This window comes from Stegodyphus dumicola, chromosome 8 (assembly GCF_044657685.1).
Source record: "Stegodyphus dumicola isolate Sdum_Otavi_A_Nest chromosome 8, ASM4465768v1".
Classification (NCBI taxonomy): Eukaryota; Metazoa; Arthropoda; class Arachnida; order Araneae; family Eresidae; genus Stegodyphus; species Stegodyphus dumicola.
In genome coordinates this window covers 145,269,865-145,288,175 of record NC_140775.1, presented here as the reverse complement: position 1 = coordinate 145,288,175, position 18,311 = coordinate 145,269,865, and the positions used below count along the sequence as shown (strand labels likewise).

The following is an 18,311-nucleotide window of genomic DNA, read 5'->3' as shown; positions in this document are numbered from 1 at the left end:
TATGCAGTTCAAAGAGTTTTTATGTTTATTTATTAGCTTAGAATATTTATTTGATAAAAAAGCAACTCCCGTATCATTTCAAAGGCAATTAGAGTTCCAGATTTCCAGAAATCTTCCTGAGCATGGAATTATTTTAATGCTTTTGTTCTTTCTTCTACAGTGATATTTAAAAAATATTTAGAGTATACGTACAAAATACGAATACATTGGAAGTTTTATAGGTCAGCTAAATGTTATATGTGAAAACATCATGGGCGAAAGCGTCAAGGAGATAACAACGCAAGGGAAAACGTCGTCTTACAAAGCATGAGGAATTAGAGAAAATCAGTTCTAAAACATTGTGGTAGAAAAGAATTCGAAATTTCAAAACATTGTCATACGAAATATCGCAATAAAAATAAAATACCTACAAATCATCGCATGATGACTAAAAAAATTAATGAATTTTTTTATAGTGATTTGAGAGCACAAGAAGAAATAAATAATATTTTTGCTTAGGTATTTCATAATTTTATATTAAGTAATAAATTTTACTGAGAAAACAAAAAGATAGTTTAAAGCACTATATTATGGAATTAAATGTTGCGTAATATGCTGTAAAAATTAATGTTGCTTATAGCAGTGAAAAGAGTTTTAAACTCGTATGTATCTTCATCTATCTAAACATTTAATATTACATTTTTTAATGTAATTTAAATCTTCTTTCATTCTTGGAATGTTCTTCTAATACGTCCTTATAAAAGAGGTTAGTAAAATAATCACTTTTACTCGTTAACAATATAAGTTTAAAGTTCTATATATAATATAAGTTGTTATACGTAGCATTAACTTTTACTAATTTCCAAATTCTTAAAGCCTAAGTTTCCTTCTTTTTTTTCATTCAATAAACTTTTACTAGTTAATATAAATGTATGAAATAGAGGTAAAAATATTACTTATTTCTTCTTGTGCTTACAAATCATTGCGCTAAAATTCAGTTAAAATTTTTATAGTCAGAAACAGGTCTGCGATGTTGTCATCATGTAGGTACATTCTTTTTACTACGATAATTTTTAAGACAAAGTGTTAAAACTGCAAAGTCTTTTTTGACATCTTCTTATTTTCTATCCCGATGTTTTATGCAACGATGTTTCAGACATGCAATGTTTATTGCTTGTTTTCTTCCTTCAAACGAAGTTTTGTACGACGACATTTTCCCTCTTGTGCTGTTGTCGCTGTCTCGTTTGTTCGCGATTCTGGCTGCCATATCATAGGGCCCGGTTTCGTATATCCCAAAGAAGGCATAGAAGATGGTTGGTATAAAATGTCTTTGCGGCATGGGGGCACTTAAAATATTGACGAGCTTAAAGTCCTGTCGAGTGTTTCGTAGTAAAGGAAGAGGGATGGGAGACCCTCATATCTATCCCTTGATGTGCACTTCCTCTAAATTGGGGCAAAGTTACATAGTTAGTGAGGTGAGACTGTACCTGTGCAATCAATGGTGAAATTTTGGTGTACCGCCTACTTATCTGTACTTGTTATTATATTATCAACATTGTTTCAAGTTCTAGAGTTGTTTTACAAACTGCTAGATACAAAGATAGAACCATGTCTCAAGCAACATCGAGCACAAATGTTTCCAACCCATTGTGTGTAGTACAAAAGATCAAATAATTTATTATTTTTATCCGACTATATATATTATAGAATTTTTATCAGTTAGCTTCGTATTCACATAATAATTTTCTGCCTTAACAAAGAACTTCTGAACTGTGAGTTAATTATTGTAAACGTAGTATATTAATAACTCAGAACTGATACGAATCCATTTTTAATATAAGTGTCATGCAAGATTTAGCGACTTAAAAGAATGTAAAAATGCTGTAATATTTTCTATCTTTATGTTATAAGCTTCATGTTTTGAATGATAATTTAAACGATAAGAAATTTGTATCTAAGTCCCTCTCTTACTACGTACGTATAGAAACTGTGAAGAATCAGAAATCAATAAATTCAGTTTTCCGTAATGGAAAGAGACATTATACTATTTAATGTTAACTGAAACTAAAAAATATAAATTGAGAGAACAATAAAAATGCTGTTAAAGGGTAAACGAGAGAGTTTGTTTCCTTTATTTAATGATGCAGTTTTTAACAATCTACTGAATTTTGAAATTATTGTTATTTTCGTTTATTTGGTATTTTCTTTTTATTTGTGTCTCAAAAGAGGGCTAAAAGTGTCAGCATATCATTTTTCAATATATTTTTTAATTTGTTTTATTTTGTTACCGCCAACAAACGATTAACGAGTATTATCGGAACTGTTATCATTTTTATGTAAAGTTAATTTTAGACATGGTAAAATATTTTCTGACAGTTCCTAAAACTAAAAACCATAATTTTTAAACTCAGAGCAGCTTGTCTCTGTTCTTTTGTGAAACATGTTATTTTGAACGTAATACATAAGCAAAAAAATGTTATCTAAACATGTATTTTTAATATATATAACTTTAAAATACCAAATTCCAATTAAAATAATCTCTGCTATTCTTAAAGAATGTCCTAAAAACGTTAATGAAATTTTATTAGAAATTTTAACCATATAGATGATTTTCTATTTGTTGCGGATTATCCGGGATTTCTTGTAAAATTTGTTAGGTTATCAAAAATTTTTACATTAACCTATCATTCAACAACACTTATTTTTAAAGTAAAACAAAGACTTTTAACTGAAAAATTTTCACTTTCTTTTTCCTTTATTCCTAGAAAAGTGATGCCATACGCAAAAGCAGAACTTCTTTCTTGCGATTTAGAGCACTTGTAATTCTTCTTTATTTACCTCCTTAGTGACACAGAAAGCAACATAATTTTCTACGTAATTTAACATCATAAATTTAAGGGGAGTGAGTGACGGGTTTAATGTAGTCTGAGCTCCATTGTTACTAAAACATGCAGAAACTTATCTTAAGCGATTAACGTAAATTTTGTAGATTTTACTTCCGCCTAAAAGTAGGTTAAGATAACATCAAGAAGATAACGAATATCACATCGTCCATCTCAGGTGTCTTTGAACAAGACGCTTGTCACAATTTCTTTCTTTTTTCGCTAATGTATGACTTACGTTTATGCTAAGAAGTGAGCTAAAGTTCTAACACGAAATACAGAAAGCTATTATAAAGTGTGTTAGCAAATTTTGTTGATTTCATGGAGGTTGCATAGATTGAGTTTTCTAAAAAAAGGGAATGGAAGCTGTGCATTCCAGTAAGTATATTTTTGTTATGGACAGTATGCTTCCTATTATCCGAAATTTAGATACGAAGAAATCCATTTATTTGAATTGTTTGTTGTTCTTTCCGATTACGTCAAATAATGTTATGTTCTCATTATTCTGCATGAAAATATGGCATCCACTTGTCCATGCGCAGTGTAACTCGTTAACACAACTAGTTGCCATATGGAACAACCATGGTTTGAATTTTGGCAAATATACTGTTGAGATTTATGGAGACTTTGAAGAATCTAACAGACTCAACAGTGGCACTCAAACTAAAATGTAGTAGATTTATAACACGTTACCACTTAGATTTAAACGTCTAGGTCCTGTACCTCTCCCCATTCGCCCTTTAAGTGGGGAAAGGTATGAAGCATTATCACATCTTCCTTTGCATGATTTTCTGGTGAGCTTCCAGCTGGCAAGCTGAATATCCGTGATTCAAGTCCCAGCTAGGGCACAATTGATTTTTCGTTATGGGAATTGAAACGAACTGTTACAAACAAGACGCTCTGTAGTTTTATTTATGTTCTTTTAAATATTTTCTTTGATTTAAATAAATAAAAAGATGAAATTACACAAGAGTAAAAATAATTAGACTGCTTTCGGTATAATAAAACTCTACTGATTTTGAAAGCGAATAAATAAGTCCCCTTTCTTCAAAAATTAAAAAAAAGTTCATCAATTATTTATATTAGCCTTATAAACAATAGTCTGAAACGTATTTGATTTGACACTTGTATAAAATAAGTAAAATGCAAAGGAAAAAATTTCCTGTCAAGAGTATTACTAAATTAATTAGAATTTTGTTTTCGTGGTATTTAATGTTCGCTAAACAATGTCACATGTGTGTTCTTGCAAGCGCTGTAATCTATTAAAATAAAATTTTAATACATTTGAAGTCTTACTCTTTGCAAAAATTGCATTAAATCCGCCCAATATTCCATGAAACGGAAGATGCGCAGATTACATCAGAAAGAACATCCACACATGCAACGTCAAAAATAACAATTCAGATGGAAAAGGTAATGTTTTTTTTTTTTTTTTTTTTTTTTTTTTTACTTTTGCTAAAGCTCATGCAGCTTTGAATACAGAAAGAAAGCATTTGTAAGAGTTTTGTGCTGCTTTCTTCAATTTTTTTCAAATCCTTTTTTGTCTGAAACAAAACACGAGAAAACACTTCCCAAGTAATGATAGTATAGCAAGCCGTTTCCCTCGCCAAGGTGCCTTTCACTCTTCTGCCAGTATTGCATGTTGTCTCGAAAGAGGAAACGATTTGGAACAGTTAAATTGGTTTAAGTTGGATTCGTTTTCATCGAAAGTTTTTCGAATAACTATTTGTTAGTTGCTATGCGAAATGGAATTCGTTTCGAATGAGCTACACACGATATATATAGAGAGAGATATATTCTTTTTTATACATGTATTTCTTTTATGTAAATAACATGTATTTGATTTCAGATCTGTAAACCACTAAAGTGTAACTTAGTCTGCTTACTTGGCTTCCAATTAATTTGAATTACATATATATATATATATATTAAAAAAAACCACTTTAAAATTTTCCCAGCAAAACTTGCGGTTTGCTTTATAACTAACTACGTTTGACACTGGAGCTATATAACTTAAACTCTCGTATTATACTCTTGTCATAAAATGTTCTTTCATAACTATATAAACTTTAAAAAATGTCGTAAGTTAAAACATCTGTTCTTACCTTTTGATTTATAAATAGTAATTACCTTCAAAATACCTTCAAAATACCTTCAAGAATTAACAAATAATTTTATCGATTTGCATATTTGTGAATATGCTTTATTTTTACACTGCCAAGAAAACTAAAAATATGTTTTCTTCAAGAGTAATTTTTTTATATTTGACATTTTGTTGTTACGTAGTAGGAGCTCCCCTTTCTCGGATATCTGCATCAGAGAAAGAACAGGACATCTTTCCTTGCTTCAAAAATACTAGATATTTCAATATGCATCAATATTGGATGAATTCCAAAGCAAGATGAAAGGATCAGAAAACAATAAGGATGAACTCTGCTATGCTTGCATTCTGCAATATGTGTATTTGCTTTTAAATTTCAATGCATTCTTATACCCAATGCACGAGAGCGGAAAACGGAAGGAAAATTTAGAAACTCAGTAAGATCTTTTGGTTTAAACCCTATTTCAAATTTAATATTTGATGTTTACATGACCTCCTCGAAACACATGACGCAAACAATAATTCAAAAACATAACACATGTATATTTCTTGTTGATTTCAGTTTCCTGCTTAGTAAGTATTTATATAAAGAAATGTGTCTTATATAAGAAAAAAAGAAACTACCTCAGCAAAAATGGGCGGAAGATAAACACAAAATAATCCAAAACGTTTTATTATTGCGGTTTATTAAAGTTTTTTTTTTTTTCGAATGGCAGATTGTGAACAGTTACAAACGTAATTTAGCCCATTAATCTATACAAGCCCAGATGTGGTGGCCCCTTTACTATGGAGGCATCTAATAGGTGGGCCACCAACGCCCTTTCTGTGAAGGGACGTACAGTTACAACCATGTCTTCTCCGGGAATCGAACCCTGGCCCTTCGGCATCGCAGTCAGCTTCGCTAACCGCTATACCGACTGGGCGGCGCTGGTTTAGTAAAGTAATTTTACATAGTTCTTACCGTCGAAGCAAATTTCCTTATGCACTTTGGGGTTTGATTTCAAAACTGATTGGCTTACGTGCCGTATTAAGTTTATTGTGTAAAAAGGTGTAATAATATCATTATACCTTATTACATAATGTATTTATTATGTATTATTAGGAAAAATAACTCTAACAGGCTTGCAGTATAAGAAAAACGTTCACAAATGGAGTTAATTAAAGCTGATTGAAATCATTATCTTTGATCCCCCCCTCCTTTTTTTTTTTTTTTTTTTTTTTTTTTTTTGGCTGTAACTTGGTGCTTTGATTTCTTATCTTCATAACGTATTCATATATTTCTAATACACTAAAGGTAGATTTCTGCCTAATCTTATGTAATTAATTTATGTCTTTCTTCCTGACTATAATATAATTTTAAGACTAGAATTAATTTTAAGTAAATAATTTATGTGTGCTGTTAATTTTACATGAAATTCCCAAAACCATCACATTCTTCGACCATGTAATGAGAACTAATCTTTACTCGTCTCCACTCATGACAAGAAAGAGGACACAGAGCTTCTTCCTTCCGGCTCTCTTCGTGCTCTTTTCTTAGAGTCGAATTGTAACCCACAGTTTGAGCTTCCTGTGTGCTCTCATTGCTTTAAAGCAAGGAATGTCTTATGTCTCTGGAACTTCAAAAATGTGTAAATTTTTCTTTTTCGTGTAAAAATAAGGTAAGTATCAGAATTTTGCCGAATTTGCAGCAGGGCATTTCCTCACAATGATGAAAAACAGAAAAATTATAGGGACAGGTTAATTAGTAAATACATTTTTTTAGCCCAAAAGGGCGTTAACCCGAATAGGCTATTTGTCTCGAAACGGGATTTAGCGGCGTCATAGAAGTTAGAATAGGTAAAGTAAGCCTGATGTCACAAAACTGAAGCCGAGGAAGTATCAGCAATGGGATGTCAAGGCACATCATGACCTCCACACAGCGTACGGGTAAGACTACAAAATATATTGTTAAATAAAATTACACTGAAAGCAAATATCGGCGTATACACAGGCTCAGAAAAGTGTTTTTAGGCATAATTTGCATAAAATATGCTTGAAATTTCCAGAGATCTTCCAGATTTCAACAATGTATATATTTGCGTTATAGTTATTATACACACATTTTCATGTACACTACGCCAAAAAAATGGGACAGTTCTATATTTCCCGTTCTAGAAGGCCGATTGACGAAATTCAAATTTCTTTTTTCATGTCTCGAAAGCGCGACTTAGGTTATGTATTAGATTTATATAGACAATTGTTCTAATATAGGCATTTTGAAACAAAATCGGACCTTTTCTGAAATGGCACGCCGAATTTTTTTTCCGTATTTCGATTCTACGACTCAAATTATGCCAATTGTCAAGTTTTGTAAAACTCGTATGAGTAGTTTTTAAAAAATTAGCTCCCAAAAATTTTAGTTCCTCAATCCTTATCGAATCTGATATATATTTATTAATCTATCTTTCTCTGTTAAACTTACTTGATCCCTTCTTCCAGAATTCGAAATTTAGGTTTAATCCACACATAATTCGCACCTTTTTTATGATTTATTCTTAAAATTTGTATTTTTAAATATGTTTTAAAAATTTTTCAAAAATATTTGTGCGGTATAACCTATAAATTTTTTACATCATCTTAAAGTAGATGTATATCACATCTGCAAAAAATTAGAGTTTATTATTCAAAATTTTCTAAGATATACATGAATTTACATATTGGCATATTTGTTGAATATTTGAGCGTTGGCATATTTGTGCGTTTTGAAATTTGGCGTATTTGTTGAAAGCGATAATAACATCAAATGTGATTTACGCATTTTGTTGAAATTATTTGAAAATAGGAACGATGTGACTTTTTTTCCTTGTCGTACACAATGTAAATAGGGAAGGCAAAATAGGTGGTCGCAAATTAAAAATTTCGCCAAGTAAATTATTCTTGGCGCAAACTGAAAAATATGCGCCAAGATAAATTTTTTAATTTCTCCGTAAATTTCGCATCAAGTTTTACAAAATTTTATATTTAGGCATAATATGAGTCTTAAAATCGAAATATGAAAACAAATTGGCATGTTATTTCAGAAAAAGTCCGATTTTGTGTCAAAATGCCTATGTTAGAGCAATGCTATATATAAATCTATGGCTTCATTCATTGTACGGGACAGACGGAGAAGACTTACTTCATCTATTCTAACTTCAATGGGTGACGTATCACTTTAAATGTCGAAATACCTTTTCAAATTATTGCCACGAAATATTATCGCCCTGTATTGCCTTAAAAGAAATTAAATAACTAAGAATCTGCAAGAATGTATGTATGTTTCTTGCACTGTGAAAAAACGACGATAACTAGAGCCATTAAATTTTGAATAACATAGTCTTCCATCCGAAAATGTGCACCTGGAAGCCCGAATTTTGAATTTTATGTTTCATATTTTTTAAATCTTAAATGAATTTTTAACAAACTTTACAATCTGAAAGCGAACAATGGCAACATTGTACGGATTAACACATTGTTATCTCCAGCGCGTGAAACTGTCTATCGGAAATTCTAAAGATATGCTGTTTTTAAATATTTTTTGATTTTGCTATTCAGCTGAATTTCATGTGGGTAAGTGAGAAGAACACGATGAACATTAATAAACTCAACACTCAAAACGTTAATAATAAACGACAAAAAAAAAAGGTTTTGTCAGTCATCTTACGTAAAAACTGTACATTGATATGATAAACTGGCAAAATACTAAAAACGTATAAAAATGCATGCTAACACTTAAGACAGCGGGAATTCGAAAGTTATTAGCAGATCTTCGAACCAGCTACTAACTGCCCAATTGCTTGCATTTAGTTGTCATCTACGACTTAAACATTTTTATATTGCATCTTTTGGGAGTGATTTGAGTTAAAAAAAGAAGCAAAGAAAAAATACGTTAATTAAAAATTAAAATCTTCATTGAAAACACAAATCCTGTTACAACATTAAATTTCTATTAATATGCATTTCACACAATAATAATTTTATTTAGTAAAAGAATAACTTTCTTATTTGTATAACATTGTTTTTCTTTATACTTTTACTAGCGGAAGTATCCGATGCCAGTTAAGTTAGACTGAGAGTATCTAACAACTGAGAGTAAGATACCGCTGTAATCTTTCTCTAATAACGATGCAAAAAATACGATTCATAGTAATACATTTTTCAATCTGATGCGATATGGAAACCACATAAAAAATTTCGAAAGAAAAATAAAACTAATTCTCTCTCATTATGTCACCAAGAATGGTACGCAGATTTTTAACGATTTTCGTCTGTCTAATCTAAAAATAATCGTAAAAGCTTAAGTTTCTTTCAGTATTTCACCTATATTCAATTTTAGTCCATTAAATGTGGCATAAATCTGATCATAATTGATCAGAAATCAGCAAGGTGAAGAAAAAAAACACAAACATGCATTCTTTTATATATATATATAGATAGATTTTGTAAAAATTACAAATTTTTTATTAACAACCTCTACGATTTGAAAGCGAGCAAAAGCAACACTTTTCCAAATAAAGTATTTTTATCTCCAACACGCGAAACTGTTGCCACTCCGAAAAACGAATGTGAAAATTAGTGTTTCCAGAGTTTTTAATTAATATCTCGGCTGATTAAAGTCGTACGAAGATAGGAATAGTCAGAATGGTTTCCCACGAATTTTTGGAATCGGGAATAATGTATTTAATGTTTGACAGTGCTATTTTTATTTCACTATAAAACTTTTTATTAGAAAGTTTTATAATGAAATAAAAATAGATTAATTTGAAATAAATTGGTTAATAGTGAAATAAAATAAAAATAGATTAATAGTGAAATAAAAATAGATTAATGGTGAAATAAAAATAGATTAATTAATAGAGCTTGTTAATCAAAATTTAGAATTTTTTTATTAACAAGCTCTACGATTTGAAAGCGAGCAGTGGCAACAATAAAGTTAAAAAAAGCAAATTTTTATCTCCAACGTGCAAGACTGTAGCCACTCGGAAAAATGAGGGCTAAAATTAACGTTTTCAGAGTTTTTAATTAATATCTCTGAGTTTAGCTATTTTTTTGGGGGGGGAAATAGACATCGACCTTTTCTAGAACACAGAAAAGAATTGTAGAAAGTTTGGTGACCATAGCTGTAGTAGTGACTAAGTTAATCGCGAACTAATACACACACACACACACACACACACAAAAAAAAAAAAAAAAAAAAAAAAAAACTCTTCTTTATATAGAGAGATTTTATTGTTCTATTTTCAGCAAATGAAAGAAACCTTTAAAAACTGATTAGCTCGTCTTACATAATTTCTTAAATTATAAAAAAAACTAAACCTAACTGTTATACATCTTTATTAATACATTATTATTTTCTTTTATAAGAGATTCACGCACGAATTCTAAAATTAAAACTTTGTGCTTTGTTTTTAAATATTACTGATAATGGTGGCTTTTTTGGCATGAATGCAACAATGTCAAAAGAACAACAGCTTGAACGAAACTATAAAATACACGCAGCTGAATACAGGCTTGATGTAAAGTAGGCATAAAAAGATAGGTAAATTAACTAGCAAAGAAGAAAAGTATAAATAAAATGAATAAGCTGGCGAACATAAGAATAAAGTGTGAATATTATAGGCATAGCCAACTATCAATAAAATAGATATCATAGTTTGTTCCGATTGTTAAACATTTGATATATTTTCCGTCTCTTCTGAGTTGTTGTAGTCAAAATATCGGAATGGTTATCTATGGCTTGATTTTGGTTCTCAATTGATATACAGTGAAGTTTCAAGGAATCCCGCTTCAAAAGCCTCTAATTTTACACAAAGCCAAGCGCGCTTTGATCATGTTTCATGAATGGAAAATCTTATTCGTTACTCTGATATAGATTTATTATACATGTATGGCTTGTGTGTACAAAATCCAAACTAAAGTATTTATGTTTCAAGTACATTGAAAAGTTTTTGGCTATTTGCGTTGTTAAGCTTGCGCGATAGTTTATCTATGAAGCCGTTAGGCTATACTTGAATTCAGCCATTTTCATGTTCTTCATTACCTTTTGAGCTATTCCAAAAGCATTACTTTTTTAAGTACGAGTTAGTGCCGACTGTAAACCTTATTCGAGTTAATACATTTCTCCTGACATTGTAGTCCTTTAAAGTACTTAATGACAATTCATCAAACAGTCTTCAACGTCGAATATATTTTATTCTAAGAAAGAGAATACGACGTTACAGATGTAATAAATATGTTTAAAGTATTTATATTAGTTCAACTGTTCTGCATAATTTCATACTTTATCATAATTAGAAAACAAAGTTAAAACGTTTGTTTTTATATTGATGGTTTTCTTTTTTTCTAACTGACTTAGTTACTTCCTAATTTAAAGCTAGGGCATGAATGGCATAATGTTTTAACTTTCAGGCTTGAGCCCTATCTCGGTCAAAGATTAGATATGAATTGTTATATGTGAAAATAACTGGTAAATAAGTAAATGAATAAGAGAGCTTCTATACGTCCATTTTAAAGATGATAATAACTTACCAAAAATTTACGAATGACAACATTGATTGTTTTTGTATTTCCTAAAGTGACCTAAGATTGCCCAGACGTTCTTAAGATTTTACTAAAAGTCGTAATCGTAGTTGTAAATAGGACTAAACTGCTCTTGATTCTGAGCAATTGTGTCGGTTTTGCGAGTAAAGTTTTAAAAAGAAATTGTTAAAGGACATCAGCTTTCAATTCTTCCTAAATTCTTTTCTTACGAAGCTATCATGCAGAACTCATAAATTATTGAAATGTATTGTTTGTGAGGCACTGAAGTGGCTTATAATATTTAAGGTCCAAACAATGTTGCAATAGCTGAATATGAACCAATAGCTTATATGGTCTTATAGAAAGGTTAATTGTTGCTAACAGAAAACAGGCAATTTCTGATTATGATTTAAATAGTAGTTTCTGGCTAGTTTTGAGTGCGTTGCCGTACATATAATAGCATTCGTATCTTTTTACCATGAAATGCATGGAGAACCATGATAGAATTTAAAAACTGAAAAGTCAATAAATAAATTCTTTTAAAGAAAAGTATAGGATTCAATCGCTTAATAGCAACTTCTTTTAATGTCTTAGAATTCCACATATGTTTTTCTTTTAATCGTTCATTTATAAAAATCAAATTTCTTTCGTCCCAACTGCTCATTAATTTTGTATTCATTTGCTGGCATTTACTACTCCCCCTTCAAAAATGATGTACTTTATTTCGGTTTGGAAAGTAATTTTTGCAAAAATGAGAAAACATTCTCTTAATGATCGAACATAAAAGAACAAATTTTCTTTAAATCGTACAAATCTTTGCCCTCAATTGAAATAATTTAATCACAAAAGTAATCATTTATGGAATATTAAAACCTGCTTTTAAATTTTGCTTCTTATTATTTACTGGTTATAATCAAAACAACAAACCAAAATGCTCATCTTTTGAAGTTTCAAAAACTCAAATCTTACAAAACTACTAAATTAAAAAGATCTTCTTTATAGATATAGTCGTAATGATGAGCTCTTTATGTAATAAAATATTTTATCGATGAATGTATTTTTGCTACTGAGATTTAAGATAATTTAAATGTTTTCAGTTTTTTACTGTTCCCTTAATTTAATCGTTTTAATTTAATAATTTAAAATATCGAAATTTCGAACTTTCATTGACGTTAATTGAACTACTCTGAAACGCAATATTGAAAATTGCAGTTCGAGGGAAAAAAAGGCCTACTTGCATTAAAAATATAAAAAAAAATTTTTTAATGAGTGTCAAATTTAATTTGGTAATTAATCTTCACTTTAATTCCTATTTCGTACGTTTGTTTGAAAAATCATTTTTATATCGCAATGCAAATCTTTCTCTCTGGAGTACAAAATTCCGTAGCTAATTATACGGAAAGGGAAGTTTTGAACATCTGTTTCTTAAATAATCGTACTATTCTCAAATATATTCAAATATTTTTCTTCAACTAAAAGAAATGCTTTCTTCTCTAAATCTGACACTTGATAAATAGCTATTTTAATATCATTATTTGGTACTTAAGAGCTTTAAAATAGCTCTAAATTATAAGATATAGTGAAGATTCAAAATTACGACTAGCCACACTCCAATTTTTCCGTCTGTGTTTTTAGCTTTGATTATGCAAACAATACATCATATTCCCTTTGCACTGTATGTTTCGTTCCTAAAATTTATTATATTTTGCGCTAGTTACTACAAAAACTCCTTGGAGCAACAAGCTGCAACTCCCTGGAGCTCATGGGATTTGTTGCTTCCAGTCAGAGGAGGACGTGGGACATATACCTGCGTTCCTTTGTTAGAGAGCAGATTTCTGGGTCTTCGATCACCTGTCTACTAAATGTACTTTCATATTGTACTACTTTCGCATTGTGCTACATATTTATTACTTATGTACTTTTATATTGTGCCACTTATTTACGTGTATGCTTTATGTTCTCTGCTTCATATTCTGGCATTGCAATACGTTTCTTGCATCCTTTATATCCAATTCTGTAGCCGTTTTACAGCCACCTAGCTCCTGTATGGCCATGTACCTTTCGTAGACGCCAGGTGCACCCCGTTCTCCGTCACCTGACGCCTACGCTGGTTACTATAAGAAGTAAAACTTCAGCATCAATAAAAAGGCTTCCACCTCCTAGTTTGTCCTCCGGACCCACCCTAAGTATTCAACTCACTGAATCGCTTGTAGTAGCACCTCATGTGACGACAGCCGGAAAAAAGCGAGTAAATTTTCAAACTACTGGCGGCTTAACTGGAACTTAATAAAAAGGATTCTCGATTTTTAGTCCAAAAGGGCAATTTTCCCAGAGGGACTATTAATTTCGTTTTGGCATTTTGCTTCGATTCACTATAAGTGTTGATTCACTTTTCAATTTCTTGCCATCAAATATTAGAGCCCTATATTATATTTAAAGAAATTAAATAATGAAAAATCTAAAATGTAAGTATGCTTATCGCATTGTGATAAAACAACGGTACCTAGAGCCATCCAATTTTGAATAACGTGCGTTTCCACCCGAATATGGACATCTGGAAGCCAAAATTTGGAATTTGTTTTATTATCTATTTCATATTTTGTAAAACTTTTGTAAACGAATTTTCAAAATTTTGTAAACGAATTTTTGATTAACAAACTCAACGATTTCAAAGCGAGCAATGGCACCACGTTACAAAAAAAAATTATCTCCAGCGTACGAGACTGTGTATCAGAAATTCCAAAGATATGCTCATTTTAAAATTATTTTGCGATATTGCTGTTGAACTGAATTTTATGATTAAGTGCGAAGAACATGATATTTAATGAATAGCAGCAGCACACAAAACGTTAAAAATAAGCCATTTTGGACGTAATGTAAAATCTGAAACCTTTGAGATTTTTTTTTAATTACTTTTTTATAAAGTCACATTCTGACGTTGAAGAATGCAAGCCGTGATTGCATGTGACATCTTGTATGTGTTTATTCCATATTTTGTCCGGCATCACAATATTTGGTTGCATATGTGCCGTGAAATGAGATAAATAAAATAAATGAGATTTTGCAATTATCTTTACTTACATATCGCTAACTTTCTTTCTTTCTAAACTGAAACTTGGTTGCAATACGTAATTTAAATCCATGAGTGAAAGTCTTATAGAGAGAAGCGATGAGCTTTCGAGAGTGAAATTTTAAAAACTTGTGGGCCTCCTCCCTTCTATCTACAACTTAAGTGAGGAGGAACCTAGTGAACAGCTAAGCGAATAATCGCTTAGTCGGCCCCTTTCTCAGGGCGTACAGCAAAGCCTCCACTTGGGCTTAAACACAAAATGATAAGAAATAAGAACTTAACTAATGAGTAACTAAAGAGATATAGCCGAAGCTAACGTAAATCTAACTAGTTGGCCCCTAAATATTGAATTACCTAGCGGAGGTTTGGAAAAGCTAAAAGCTACGGCCGAGCGCAGTAACAGCTTAGAGAGACGTGGCCAAAAGGCAAACGCGCTAAGTCAGAAACTCTGACACCAAATAAGTGGAACTTCGACTTAAATACTATCTTAGTCATTAGCATTAAACGCGATTTTAAAAACACATTCTGGTAGGAAACTGTAAGCTGAAATTAGGATGGATAGGAAAAGAGCTTTAACTTAAAAATAACTGTTAAAAACTTAGGATAAACCTTACAAACTCATCGGATAAATTCATTTTCAAATAATTAGCTCTGTATATTAACTGTTACACCATATTAGTAAATAAGAAATTAATTACTTACATTGCGCTCATATCATCAAACAAAACAATCAGTCAAACAAAACAATCAGTCTCAGAGCACTGATGACCCCAACACAGGCCTCTACTGTTATAGGTGAAGCCTCTACTCTCAGTATTTGAAATTAAAGCAGAAATTTGTTGCTGAATGCTGTATCGTTTCTTTGAATTCTAATCCAGCTTTCTCGCAAAACATTTTCATTTAAGATTGAACTTTTTAGTTCAAAAATTCTGAATTATTTTATGTTTCAACTTTATTTGAAACTTAATCAACTCTTAAGGGTAACACACAAATTTTAAAAGTGTAGATATATCACACAATTTTTAAATCAGCAGAAGCCTCGAAACTGCATTAAGAAACATCTATTGAAGAAGTGGGAAATCAGTAGATGCTTTTCCATCTTAATGTATCTTTTATATTTTTCGTTACGAAATTTTTCTTCCTACCCAGTTTTATTAAAAGCTTTCCGCTTTATCGGAAATGTTGCTTGGGAATACGCTTACATTTTGAAATTAGTATTTTCTGCAAACGTTTGGGTTAGCGCTTTTAAGGTATTTCTACTTTTCTACTTCTTTTTTTTTTTTTTTTTTTTTTTTTTTTTTTTTAATTCTCAGTTACGTGCTCACTACATTTGTCAGGATAATTAAAGTACAATAAGACGAAAATACGTAGAAGTTAACATCTTCTTTTAACTTAACTTTGCCAATGAAATATTTAAAAGGGAAAGGGAAGAAAAACTTCAATGTTGAATTCATTATCATTTGTTCAAAATTATCTGACTGGTTCTAAAAGCTTCCCTAAGCTACATTAATGACTTGATGTAGAGGAAACACGACTGAGGAAATCGATCTGAGAGTTAACAAGCCAGTCATTGTCTCTAGTGGTTTATAAAAGACTGATTAGTAAATGATGAAAATCATTAGAAATGGAAGTTTGTTAATTGCGAATCATTCGAAAGATGAGCTTGCGCTTTACTTTATTCATTCATTCATTTCCTAAATCTCTGGAGGATAAAATGTTGAATTTCTCTCCGTTAATCTTATAAACTCGCACACAAATATATTGAAGTAAGTAAGATTTTAAAGAAGTGTGTTTGAATAAGTAATATTTTTAAAAAGTGCACTTGACTCCTTAATCGCTGCATAAATTTTGCTGTGCTGTTGTTATGACTTATCTCACTTGTCTGACAGTAACATCAGAAGAAGCCCACGAAATTAATCATGGCAAGAAGTGCAAGATTGCGCCTGTCGTTGGCAAAAGCCTTGAGCTCTATAAAGGTTCAAATTACAGTCTATATTTATATTTCATAACTTTTCAACAAATAAAATAAATTAAAATTATTCAACTCAGTAATTTTATTTACAGTAATGAAGAAATGTGCATTCTATTTAAATAATTTATATTTTAGGCCTATTTGCTCTAGCTTTCAATAATCCTTTCTAAACAATGGAAGAAATTAATTTCTTAACAGATAGATTTTTTTTCCATGAAATAAGTCTTAAAGTCAATTTCAGCTTAGAGAATTACAATTTAATTACTGTGGGAAAATTATTTGCTTAACAGATTTTCGGATTTTACTAGATAGTAAATAAAATTAGATCTTTTGCGTATTTCAAAAGTAAACGAACACGCCATCAAAATGCAAAATTAAGCAAAACTGTGAATTAATTTTAGAATAAGTTTAAACAAATAGATTCCGAGAACAATTACGCACAGTTTCCTCCTCTTCGGAAGCAAAAGTAGTATTTTGCAGAGAAAAGGGAAGCGACGATTAAATTTAGTTTCAAAAACAGTGGGCAGAACGAAGCTCAAAGCAGAATAGTACATTTTGTTGACGAAAAGTAATTAAATCCGAAAAATTAAGATATTAGAATTTTAAAAGCGTTAGAAAGATATTGATTGGAATTAATGTCATTAACAAAGAAAATACATTTTTGAGAATGCGAAAAGCTTCAAGGAAATCCAATTCATCACCTGAAGACGCTTTATGGGCAATTTTCTCAAAATCCAAGTTAAAATTGTGATTAAGTTTCCAGTTATGATTAGACTTTGAAGATTTGTTTTCAACTCATTTTTGAACATATTTTTACGAAATGTTCAGGCGCGGTGAGATAGCTTTCCCGCAAAGCAGTTTCAGGGTTGCCATAAAAGGACAAAAAGAAGGCAGGGTTGCCCAATTTTGTGAGAAATCGGCCACTTGGCGACAAAATTGGCGATGTGCCATGGACGGATGGAGAACCTTCTGGAACGAATTCTTACCGGTTTAGCCCAGAATGTTCTCGAACACCAGCTAAAAGCTATATAAACCCTGCTGGTACGCGAAGAGTTAGTTAGTATCGAGTGTCTCGTCCAGTGACTCAATCCCTGCGGAGTCGATCGAGTCGACAGCCGGGCAGCGAGTGCCGAGTGGGTCATCGAGTGCACCGAAAGAGTCTCGTAGTGTATCGCGTCGAGAGAGCGTGTTGAGCTCCGGGAACGACTGAACCGAAGAGTCGGGAGCTGTGTTCTGTGTGTCGTCAAGTGCATCGCGAGTTGTAGCGTGGAGAGTCTCGAGAGTACGTGGAGTTCCGAGAACGATCAAGCAGAGTCGGGAGCTGTACTCTAGTGCTTTGCCGTGAAGCTGTTTCCACCGTGATAGCCTGATAACCTGGAGTCTGTGTCCCTGACCGTATCAGCATGTTTATAGTAGTTCATCAACGACTGTAAAATGTGGTTTGGAGAGCTGTCCTGACAATACTGGCCAATAAAGCGTGTTTCGATATTTCATCAAGAAGTCTCGTCCTTAGTCACTCCAAATCCACACGAGCCCCGTATGAACGGGAAGGAAGAAAATAGCGTAACAACTGGTAACAGAAGAGAAAAACCGTAACAATATGTTTCGTGTTTACACTAGAATAAGGTGGCTTTTTTGCCTGGTTTTAAATTTCATATTGGCGTATTCCTACTGGATCTTTGAAATGTTTTATAATTTCTTTTCAAAATAGAATTACTTCAATAACTTTGCAGAAAAGGATCAAATATTCAGACGTGTAAACATTTCGTA

General features: G+C 31.6%; 1 protein-coding gene across 3 annotated transcripts in view; it reads left to right on the top strand.

Annotated features, from left to right (window-relative positions):
* LOC118187628 (synaptotagmin-15-like) overlaps positions 1-18,311 on the top strand; it is a 384,376-nt gene that overhangs the window by 205,796 nt on the left and 160,269 nt on the right. The window contains exon 1 of one of the 3 annotated variants that reach the window (XM_085822540.1): positions 3,090-3,239. The exons of the other annotated variants lie outside the window; for them this stretch is intronic. Coding sequence (XP_085678666.1) covers positions 3,221-3,239 — 19 coding nt within the window. The 5' untranslated portion in view covers positions 3,090-3,220. Of the gene's footprint in view, positions 1-3,089; positions 3,240-18,311 lie in introns of those variants that run through there. 3 annotated transcript variants of the gene reach the window in all.